This window comes from Ascaphus truei, chromosome 20 (assembly GCF_040206685.1).
Source record: "Ascaphus truei isolate aAscTru1 chromosome 20, aAscTru1.hap1, whole genome shotgun sequence".
Lineage (NCBI taxonomy): Eukaryota > Metazoa > Chordata > Amphibia > Anura > Ascaphidae > Ascaphus > Ascaphus truei.
The window spans coordinates 29,914,806-29,927,297 of record NC_134502.1 but is presented as its reverse complement, the minus strand read 5'-3'; the positions used below and the strand labels follow the sequence as shown (position 1 = coordinate 29,927,297).

The 12,492-nt window shown below is 39.8% G+C and overlaps 2 protein-coding genes across 2 annotated transcripts; both read right to left on the bottom strand.

Annotated features, from left to right (window-relative positions):
- Window positions 1-6,400: 6,400 nt before the first annotated feature.
- On the bottom strand, window positions 6,401-7,787 carry LOC142471406 (olfactory receptor 5G9-like). Its single transcript, XM_075578212.1, has one exon. The coding sequence runs from the start codon at window positions 7,781-7,783 to the stop codon at window positions 6,854-6,856; it is 930 nt and encodes a 309-aa protein (XP_075434327.1). The 5' UTR covers window positions 7,784-7,787; the 3' UTR covers window positions 6,401-6,853.
- Window positions 7,788-10,276: 2,489 nt separating this feature from the next.
- LOC142471129 (olfactory receptor 6J1-like) lies at window positions 10,277-11,041 on the bottom strand. Its single transcript, XM_075577921.1, has one exon. The coding sequence runs from the start codon at window positions 11,039-11,041 to the stop codon at window positions 10,277-10,279; it is 765 nt and encodes a 254-aa protein (XP_075434036.1).
- Window positions 11,042-12,492: the final 1,451 nt, after the last annotated feature.

The following is a 12,492-nucleotide window of genomic DNA, read 5'->3' as shown; positions in this document are numbered from 1 at the left end:
ACACGGATGATTAGCGATGTTGTCCTCAGGATTAAATGAAACGAGAACAAATGGCGTAAGGAACAATACAGGAAATAAAATGAAATATAGCTGGGGTAGACAACTGTATTAAAATCAAAAAGCAGATGATCACTGCATCCACTCACACGGGCAAGCGTGAGTGATCTCTGGAGGGAGGTATCTTTTAAGGCACCTAACTGCAGTGCTGTCACATCCCCCACCTGCTCCTTTATACCATATAAGTAGGAAAAGAAGGGGTAATGGGGCGGAGGTTGATTTAAAATATAACCCCGTAAGGTTAGTGATAGACTCACACGGCCATGTGTGAGTATAAACTCTGATTGGTATCTCTTCTCCCCTCACTGGAACTTCAAATCCAAACCTTCAACTGGGTTTGTTGAACCACTCAAATAGTGCCTTGATCACACGATGATACACAGGGGTGCAGAGGTAGAAAAGCGTGATACTTTATTGACAACAACGGGACAAAGTCCTAACAGAACATTTAAAAAAGCACTTAGTCAAAATGACTCAAGAGCTAGGTGTGCATAGACACAGCCAGTCCATCTGAAAATGTTTGTGCAGGATACTCAAGTGCGCAGCTAACTCTCCGCGTCCGGTTGGTCTGCTGTGCTCCTGCCTCCTGCTTCCGACGGTGGCTGTAGTGGTAAAAAAAAGTCTCAGGGATACTAGCAACGCGTTTCGCCCTTCTTGGGCTTCCTCAGGCTCCGTAGAAAGGTATGGCTGGGGTCATAGCCTTATGTAGGGATCCCACAGCCAATCCGATCCTCTCCCTGAGTCCCTCCTTTGCTTCAGTGACGTGTCCCTCTTGAATCCTCTCAGCTGTCACATCTCGGGGATAACGAGTGCTCCCAAGTCGCGCTCTCACTCTGTAGCATTACGGCACATAATGGATCACTTACATGACGAATTCATAAATAAATAATTATATGTGTTCACGGTGTCTGCACAGATTTTCAGATCTCTGGAACAGATGTTCTGCTTTGAGAGTGGTTTAGTGCACAAACCCTCTGGTTAGGTACAGTGGTTAACATGTTTCTTAGTTTCTCACCGGGGTACACATGGTGATAACAGAGATAGTTAGTATAAAAGCACATACAAATATATAATTATAATTATATCACACTTGTTCATAGTGAACAGACATGGATGTTCAATTTGGTACTAAAAACTATTAAAAATTGTTATGAATCAACCAGGTTGGATTTATTTCGGGCAGACAAGCTTCAGATAATACTCGGAAAATAATAAACATTGTGGACCACGTGCATCTCTCAGGTACAAGAGCATTTTTGTTAAGCTTGGATGCCGAAAAAGCATTCGATAGAATTAAGTGGGACTTTTTAGACCAAACATTGATTAAATTCGGCTTCAGGGGCCCCTTCTTAGAGGGGATCAGAGCTCTGTACAAAAACCCAACAGCGGTTGTAAAACTCCCGGGAGGAGACTCAAGTCCCATAAAAATTACGAATGGTACAAGGCAGGGTTGTCCCTTATCTCCACTTCTCTTTGCATTGTCGATTGAACCACTAGCGGCCACAATTAGAAATGACGATGATATAAAAGGGATTGTTATTGGAGTGCGAGAATACAAGATATCTCTTTTTGCAGATGATATCATTTTGTCATTGTCGTCCCCAATGACGACTTTACCTAACCTCCAGTCACAGCTGGAAAAATTTGGCCGGGTATCAGGGTATAAAATTAACAGCGATAAATCTGAAGCCCTGAACCTATCTCTCCTCGACCCCGAGGTAAAACTATTGCAAATTAATTTTAGTTATAAATGGAGCCCTAACAACATTAAATACCTAGGGATCAGAATCGCAAATTCTTATGCTACCTTATATAAATATAATTTCCCCCCCTTATTTACAGATATTAAAAAAAACCTCCAGTGCTGGAACAAGTACCACATTTCATGGCTCGGAAGAGTGACATCTGTTAAGATGAACATCCTTCCCAGGCTACTATACGTCTTCCAGACCCTCCCGGTCTGTGTTCCGCTGGCAGACCTCAAAAGCATTCAAAATAGTATTTTCCAATTCATCTGGAAGGACAAAAAGCCGCGGGTGGCTAGATCGGTAATGTTGGCACCACGGGAGTGTGGAGGTCTAGGAGTACCAGATATAATTAATTATTATCAAGCGACCCACCTAAAACAAGCGATAGTTTGGAACAACGATCCAGTGTCTTGTGGCTGGTTGGAAATTGAGTCCTCCTGTGTCGCTCTCCTCTCACTCGGGGCAATACTTTGGTCCGGAGGGGGAGAGAAGATAATATCGGACAGAACAGGCCTGGGAGCAATGAGATGCACGTGGAAAATTTGGACAAAAACAAGAAAAAAATATAAACTGACGTCTTCACCCTCCATACACACTCCCATTTTTGGTAACCCAGAATTCCCTCCGGGTTGTGTCCCAGGGAACCTTAAAGCATTTAGTTTGGCTAATATGAAATCAGCAAGAGATCTAATAGACAAAGGGACTATTATTCCGTTACTTGATTTACAGGAGAAATGCCTCCCCAAGAAACTCCCACTTTATGGTTATCTTCAGATCAGACACTTTCTCCTAACAATTTCCCAAACATCCAAATTTGAAGGTCCAACGTCTTTTGAAAAGATGTGTATGGTAGGCACATACCGGAAGGGTCTGATCTCAGAGATTTACGCGGGGCTAGCACGGTCCAGGAGTCCCGTCAACCACAATTATATGATGAAATGGGCTGAAGACCTCAATCTTGATATAGACAGAGATGAATGGGAGGATATTTGGGAAGCAGCAGCCAAAACTTCTATTTGCACTACTACTAAGGAAAATATATATAAAATTCTATATCAATGGTACTTAATCCCGAGTAGGATGAGCCGGATCTTCCCTGGCCTGTCTGACCTCTGTTGGAGGGGGTGCGGCCAGAGAGGAGATCTGGTGCATATATGGTGGACATGCCCAAAGATCCAGACTTTCTGGAATATGATATGCTCATTGGTTGAGGAGACGGTAGGAGTTGAGATCCGGATGGACCCGCTGATATGCCTACTCGCGAAACCCATCGAAGATATCTCTGTCCCTCTTAAAAAATTGGCTTCGTTCATCCTGACTGCGGCTCGCTGCTCAATAGCAGCTAATTGGAAAAAGATTAAACCCCCTTCGAAGCAAATGGTCCTTCGCAAGGTAAGCGAGGTCAAGCTTATGGAATACCTATCGGCGCTCCTGAAACAGAATATAGTACAATATGAGAAAGTTTGGGCACAGTGGCCTTATAATTAAAGAGATTAAAAATGAGATATGGTTTCCCCGTTCCTATCCCCTCTCTCCCCTCTTCTTCTGTTTTTCTCTCTTTTCCCCCTCTTTCTCTCTGTCTATCCTTTACAGTACTAATATAAGGGGTTTGATCTAAGATCCTCCTATAACTGTTAATTCTCCCGGACGGGGATCTACATAATAGAAATAGAATCTAAATGCATAGGAGGTTACAATATACTAGGAGCAGATCGACTCTTCTTGATCAATCAACTTTGAGATGCTTCGGGTTGTTCACTTTTAAATGTATATGTTAATTAAGTTTAATGTCTATAAACAACCATGTGATGTGAATGTACCCCTGTCAGAAAACAATAAAAATGTTTGAAATAAAAAAATTGTTATGAATAGTAAAATAATGAATATAAAATCCTAAACATTGATAAAACATATTGCATTTGAGTACTTAAAATACATACTTTTATTGTGACTTTAGTTAAAATGTTTTAAAAAATACGACATGGATATGGTCTTACAGACTTTGGATTATTATCTCTGCTGGGAAGTGTCATCTGGAATAAAACATGACAAAAAATAAAATCAATGGCTTATATCTGAATGGGTATAGGGTGCTGCCCAACTTAAATCAGTTGGAGTAGCTGATGTCTAAATGATAAGCATACCGTAACATTTATAAAAACAGACGTGTCTCCAAATGTTGTGTGTCCTGCGAGACATACTGCATCTAGATGAAGGCCCCCAGGTCTATGTCTATGTTCAGACCTTTCGGATTTATTTTGTTAGGCGTCTGCGCTCTCACTGTTACCCAGGGTTGAAATGTTTTTCGGTTAGTACGCCGTTGCCTATGATAAAATAAAGGATTATTGTTATTGTTGATACATATCACGTGTGCCCAGTTTTTGGAAGATTTCTGTACCCCGCAATGGGATTCTCTGTTCTATTACACGTGCTCTATCTTCCATGGGGCACCCCTCATTGATACATAGGGTTTTTTTATATAGTTTATTTACAATTATTCTGATTGGCTTGCCCCCTTTTTGCATTTTTTATTACAACTCCGGTTTTAGCAAAAACCTAAATCAAAAACATAGCACTAAAATGTTTTCAGAAACAAAAATGGAACCAAAACCAACACACATTTTGTTTAAAAACAAAAAACAAAAACCAACACACCCGTGGAAGTGTCCACCCTTAATTAATGCACTTGTAAAACAAACGTGGTGAAATTAATGAATATATTATAAGATTAATCATTGTTCATGTATACTCATTTATACGTATGTTTACCCCCGCTTCAGCTTTACTATAGAACAATGAAACTGGTGCTGCAAAGGGCGTATAACTTAATACATAGTGGACAGACAGAGCCCCTGTAGATAGCACTCTGTTTCTGTATGAATTGGTGATTTATTTAAAATAGCTTTATTAATTGACAATATCGTTAAAATATAGGGGTTTAAAACAATGATTAAATGATGAAATGTGTGGCTAACTCTATGGATAGGTGTATCCAGAGGAGTATACAATGGTGTATTAATGCCCAGTGTTAGGGTAATTCACTGGCCCTAGTGTTCCTCATATGTAGAGAATGGGCTAGAGTTCTTATGGTGAAAGTAGCGGCTGTGTGGACCACAGATGTAGTGCCCCAGTATTGAAATACTAGTAGGTGCACTAGTTGATTGGACCTGTACTTAGCTGCTTTTGGGCTGCAGCTATTAGTACATTATAGACTTGTGTATACAGATCTAGGTCTATGTGCACCTATTATGAGTTTTTAACACCAGCATGTGTGGGTGGTGGTATTTAAATACAAGTGTGTGATACTTAACACGTGTACATCCCAAGTGTGTAATAACAGGGCTAGAATAGACACTAGCTAAATGCTGTGTTTGGGGATTAGCATTCAGGCTTCCTGCATTTGTACTGTGATTTACTGCCAGATATTCTCTGTGCCTTTACTGATGTGTGACTGCTAAGATGGTAGGATCTTTCAGCAGTCCATTACTGTGCACGGGCTGAGACACACTGACTCTCTGAATCTCTCTGAGTCAGTGTACATGAACTCAGGCTCTGCGCGTGCACGTGGCAGTAAATCACAGAACAAATGCAGGAAGCCTGAATGCTAATCCCCAAACACAGCATTTAGCTTAAAGGGGCATACACATTGAGCAAAACGGCAACCAATCCAGCAATTAACCTCTGGAGTGCCAGACCATTACCACACATGAAGAGCACTACACCAACTAGGGAAAGGTCTTTCATAATAGACCGATATTAATACCCTAAAAGGAGCAGTACTCAGCTGTTAATTAGGTATATGTATATACAGAATTTACAGCAGTGCCACTAATTTACCAGTATTGCAAAACTAATACTAGTGTCTATTCTAGCCCTGTTATTACACACTTGGGATGTACACGTGTTAAGTATCACACACTTGTATTTAAATACCACCACCCACACATGCTGGTGTTAAAAACTCATAATAGGTGCACATAGACCTAGATCTGTATACACAAGTCTATAATGTACTAATAGCTGCAGCCCAAAAGCAGCTAAGTACAGGTCCAATCAACTAGTGCACCTACTAGTATTTCAATACTGGGGCACTACATCTGTGGTCCACACAGCCGCTACTTTCATTACAAGAACTCTAGCCCATTCTCTCCATATGAGGAACACTAGGGCCAGTGAATTACCCTAACACTGGGCATTAATACACCATTGTATACTCCTCTGGATACACCTATCCATAGAGTTAGCCACACTTGGCATCATTTAATCATTGTTTTAAACCCCTATATTTTAACGATATTGTCAATTAATAAAGCTATTTTAAATAAATCACCAATTCATACAGAAACAGAGTGCTATCTACAGGGGCTCTGTCTGTCCACTATGTATCATGTATACTCCTATAAACACACAATAAATCTGACATACATTGATGATTACAATTATCATAAACATATAAATGTGCACTATTATGAGTAAAAATGTTAAATATATGATTAATCAGATGCTAGCATACAATAATTTAACAAGCGGTGCAGTAACATGTTAGCCCCGCCCTCTTTTCACACACGGCGAAGTGCGTTGGTACAGTGTCTGCTCTAGCTGGTGTGTCGCTACAACGCGCTAACTGAAACAATAACGGCTGCTATATTTGTATCTTCCATAAAAAGTTTCTCCATTTAACCTACATTCAGTAGTTACATAGTAGGCAAGGTTGAAAATAGAGGCACATATCCATCAAGTTTAACCTGTGTTACATTTTAATTGGCTGAGATAATGATCCTATGTTTAGACTTATAATGATCCAGGCGGTCAGTGAGCTATTTGGCAATTTGATCTCAAACATTTCCTTAACTCCAGATTTCTCTCTGTATCAACACCCTTCCTGTGTTTAACTTATCTAACACATCCCTGTGCACCTTTCCTTTCTAACAATATGTCTAACCTTTTCTTAAAGATGTTTACTGTAGGTATCTGCCAGGGATGGTAAGTTAAATAAATTCATATTTACTCTCTGAGGAAATGAGACCCGTTTTTCTCTGTTACTCTTCTCACCCTGTCTTGCTAACCAGTTTCCCGAAGGCTGCCCTAATCTCCTGGCTCCTCAGGCTGTATATTATGGGATTAAACAATGGGGTCACCACAATATACAGCAAAGACAGGACTTTATTGAGATTGACCGAGTGTCCTCTTGATGGGACCTGATATATGGTGATCAACGCTCCATAGTATGAGGAGACAACGGTCAGGTGGGAACTGCAGGTGGAGAAGGCTTTCTGTCTCCCACTGGTGGAAGGGATCCTGAGGATGGTGAGGAAGATACTGACATAAGTTACAATGATGAAGATAAATGAGTAGAATGTTATAGGAATAGAGAAAACAGCACTTTCCAATTTCAAAAAGGAGGTGTCCGTGCAGGACAACTCTAGAAGGGGAGCTAAATCACAGAATACGTGGTCAATAACATTGAGGCCACAGAATTGCAACATACCTAGCTGGGTAGCCATACATAGTAATATTGCAAATTCTAAGAACCAAGACCAGAAAACTAGATGATACTGGAGCCTGATGTTCATAATGGAGGTATAACGCAAAGGGTGACAGATGGCCAAGTATCGGTCATAGGACATCACTGTAAGAAGTAAGCACTCTGTAGCTACTGAGACACCATAGAAAAAAAATTGAGTGATGCAGCCATTAAATGAAATGGTGGCTCCTTCTTCCAAAAAACCATGGAGCATGTTGGGGACAATAGTTGCAGTAATCAAGATGTCAGTTAGAGATAGATGGCTGAGGAAGAAGTACATGGGAGAGTGGAGTTTGTGACTGGTTGACACCAACACGATGATCAGGAGGTTTCCAGTTAATGTCATCATGCAAATCCCGAGAAACACAAAGAAGACGGGAATCCTGAGGCTCTGAAGATCCTTAAATCCCAGGAGGAGGAATTCTGTAACTCTTGTCTGGTTCTCCACACGCATTGTGATCAGATCCTTCCCCCTTCCTGTAATATGCCAAAGGGAAAGACGTTATAGGGAGTCTGCCCAGTAACGGATAATAGTCATTATAATGGGAACGCAGGAGATACGGTAACAGGACCACGGAAAGGGTAATGTTAGGATCACTGACTGGTTAGAACAAGTAAGGTAAGTATTATATCACAATATACAGAGTACGGCAAAAATCTACTAAAACTATTAAATAATAATATAATCAAATATTTGCTTGAGGTCACATTTGAAGGAAACCCCTTAGTGGGATACAAATTTCATGCATAAAAATACCACCACAAATAATGTAACATTTTCTAAGAGAAATACAGTTTCTATAACAATTAACTATTTAACAAAAATAAAAAAAAAAGCTTTCATTAAGGAGACATAGGTTTCAATGCTGTTTAGGAGCAAAGATTGTGCAAAGAGAGATATTTTCCATGTGTGTGTAGTGGCATCTGCAGGAAACCAGGAGACCCCAGTAATGTAAGGACACTTTATTTGGAACATGTTATACAGAATACAATGCGCTAATACAAGTACAGGATCAACTTCACAATGTCCTGTGTGCCTGACATGTAATAAGGATAAGATGCAAGATTATATCATTTATTCCCACTCAAACTGTCAGTCATACTCAGTACTTCCCAGGAGGTCTGGGTGCTCAAGGAACGGACTCATATCTTCCACCTATCATACTACAAAGAATACTTCCACCTATCATACTACAAAGAATACTTCTATCATACTACAAAGAATACTTCCACCTATCATACTACAAAGAATACTTCCATATATCATACTACAAAGAATACTTCCACCTATCATACTACAAAGAATACTTCCATCTATCATACTACAAAGAATACTTCCACCTATCATACTACAAAGAATACTTCCACCTACTGTATCATACTACAAAGAATACTTCCACCTATCATACTACAAAGAATACTTCCACCTCTCATACTACAAAGAATACTTCCACCTATCATACTACAAAGAATACTTCCATCTATCATACTACAAAGAATACTTAAACCTCTCATACTACAAAGAATACTTCCATTATATACTTTGTTGATACCATCAAGATACAGTTTTCCAAAATGTCCCCCGTCCCCTTCTTCTCAATCTTTGGTCCCAGAGTATATTGACGTACTTAAGTTTTTCCAAATAGGAGACATGATGGAAATTCTGCTATATTTCATTTTCTTTAGTATATCACACACAAAAGATGGAGACACACTTTTAGGTGCAAAAAAAGATTGCTGAGACTTGACTCCATGCTTGTATCAGACCAAGTTTTCGGGGTATAGCCCCTTCCTCAGGTACTGGGGAGCAATTATCTGAGGAAGGGGCTGTGTCCCTGAAACGTTATTAGCTTTGCTACAAGCATGGAGTCACTTCTCAGCAATCTTTTTGCACCTAAACCTGTGTGCCGCCATCTTGTGTGTGACATAATGGGCTTGCACCCTCAGTTAGAACATTGAGGCTTGGGTGGGTTAGCCAGCACCAGGACTTCTACAGTACACTGTCTCCCTTTTTTGGCAATTAGTGTGCCTGTACCTATCTATATACGGCTTCTTCATTTGCTGTGTTTTGGGAGAATGTGATAAAACACTGAATATTCTATTTGCTGTATATCTTACAGTTAAAGCATTAAATGAAACTTCATGTGAGGTGACAATCTGCCCGAGGATACAATGACTCCCTGTGACCTCTCCTACAGAGCCGGATATATCTCAGGAGCATTGAAAGTTACCTGAAGAAGAGGAAATGTATTTGTTGAATACCATTGATGTACCAAACAAGCTCAAATATAAACATTATAATCCATATTAACTAAGCGATGTCACTCCATAAGATAGCACTGCTTAGTAATATTCCCCTTTATAACCCATTCAGGTAATTAGGCTGTAAGGGGTCTTCCAGCTGCTAATGTGTAATGGAGTAGCATGTCTTAGTAGACATGGCCATACGTATGTACAATACACAGACTAATAAGTGTGTTATAAAGGTTCTCACTGCCACCCTGATAATTACAGGGCTTCTTATTAACAGGGGGCCCCTGAAGGTAAGATATCCCCCCAAGAAGAAAGAAAAATGATTGCAGCAAACATGTAGGGGCTAGTGCTGCAGTTACATTAAGGGGCAGAAGGAGGGAGATAAGGAAGAATATACACGGTATAAAGAGATAATCAGGAGAAGCGCAAAGTAACACCTTATCTGTGTAAGTGTCTGTTTCTCACCTGTCTGCCTAATACAATGTATTTATGGTTAATACCACGCTGAGTGGCCCCCACCTCATGTCCCTACCCCCATACTAAGCTGATGTATATGTTGGCACCTGATCTGTTTAAGTGTCTGTTTCTCACCTGTCCGCTTAATACAATTACTCAAACTTCCCCAAACCACTGGATTACCCCAAATGTATAGGATGAAGTTAAACAATGGAGTCACCAAAGCACAAACGGTTACTTACAATAAATCTTTATTGGGTGGTACCACAAACTCAGCTATCATGGTCCCGTAAAATATGGACACAATAGTGAGAGGAGAAAGGCCGGGAGAGGAGAACGTCTGTGTCACAGAGTTGAAGGGAATCCTTAGGACGGTGAGAATAACTGGTAGATAACTTGCCACAATGAATAAATATGAAAGGAGCATCCAAGGAACGTATGCCATTATAGTTTCCATCTCTACAACCCGAGTGTTTGGGAAAGAAAAGTTCAGAAGAGGTACAATATCACAGTAGTAACGATCAGTTACCATGGATCCCCAAAACAGAGCCTGATATCTGTATATGAAAATCACTGCAATCCATGGTGCTAAAAATACTAAAACACATGGCCTGATATCGCTAATGTCCACATATCGGTCATAGGACATCACTGTAAGAAGAGAGCGCTCTTCCCCACTTAGTGTTCTGTAGAGGTAAAACCGTGAGATGTTATCAATAACAGATATGGAGCCTCCACCTCTCCCTGTGACATGTAGCATGTTAGGGACAATACTTGTGGTATGTATCATGTCAGATATAGATAGACTTCTAAGGAAGAAGTAGATGGGAGAGTGTAGCTGGTGCCCCGATGGCACTAATGCAGTAATCAGGAGATGTCCATGTACTGTCACAAAGTGACTCACAAGGGACAGGCAGAAGAGAATGGTGTTCAGGCTGTGACGTCTCTGGGATCCCAGAAGCTGGAGCTCTGTGACTGTAGCCAGGTTCTCCCCATCACACATCGCCTGATGGTATAAAGGGTATACGTCCTTATAGTGCGTAACATACTGTTATTGTTACATCTCACATAGAAACAAGCAAAGTATATTACTACAGGTAGGTACAATGTAGGGGGGGAGGTGAGGGGGTATTTATCAAAGTCTCCAGGGTGCAAAACTGGTGAAGAAAGTGTCCCAAACACATAGTCCCTTAGTAAATCCCAATAAATATAGTGATGCTGCTGGCTTTGATGCATTTGAATTAGTCATTTGCATGTTTCATATTATATTTATCCAAACATTTGTAGTTTTCATATTATATTTATCCAAACATACGTGGTTACTGTATATTATTCTTTAATACTAATATAAATATTTGGCTTCAGTGATGCTCTAGGTGGGACCGTTCTAATAAGTACAAAGCGCAGAGAAATATATATTGTAATGTATTATACCATAAAGTGTGTTACAGATCTATACATGTTCATCAAAGACCTTAAACGTTAGAAATGCAGATTTTATTAAACTGAGGTCTAATCTAGTAGTAATACAATGGGATGATGTTTTTGCAGGGAAAATGTAGAAGATAAATGGTTAGTCTTTAAAACATTGTTAGAAAAGCACACTTATCAGTGTATACGCTTGGGTAACAAGTATAAAAGAAATAAGTCAAAACCAATGTGGCTAAATAAACAGGCAGGGGAGGAAATGGACAAGAAGAGGAAGGCGTTTAGATTCTTTAAGTCAGAAGGGACAGAGACATCGCATCAGAATTATAGGGAATGTAACAAAAATTGCAAGCAGCCAATCAAATTAGCAAAAATGGATAATGAAAAAAGAATTGCAATAGAAAGTAAGATCAACCCTATAAAGTTCTTCAAGTACCTTAATAAAAAAAATCAGGAAAGAACATATTGGACCATTTTAGTGTGAGATGGGTAGGCAGATTATTGGAGATAAGGAAAAAGCAGAGGTATTAAACAAATATTTTGCCTCTGTGTTTACCAGGGAAGAATCAATTTCAATAGTAGTGCTGCAGGAAGAAGCCAAAACCTCTATATTAATGAATAATTGGTTAACTGAGGAAGAAGTTCATAAGCGACTTGAAATAATTAAAGTAAATAAGGCACCTGGCCCCGATGGCATACATTCAAGAGGTCTCACGGAGTTAAGTTCAGTAATAGCTAAACCATTACATTTAATATTCAAGGACTCAATTTCCACAGGCTCAGTACCACAAGATTGGCGTAAAGCAGATGTGGAGCCTATATTTAAAAGGGGAGCTAGATCACAACCGGGGAATTACAGACCTGTAAGCCTGACTTCAATAGTGTGAAAACTACTTGAAGGTTTAATACGGGATAATATTCAGGAATACCTAATGGATAACAAAAATATTAGTAATATTCAGCATGGATTTATGAAGGATAGATCATGCCAAACTAACCTTATTTGTTTCTTTGAGGAGGTAAATA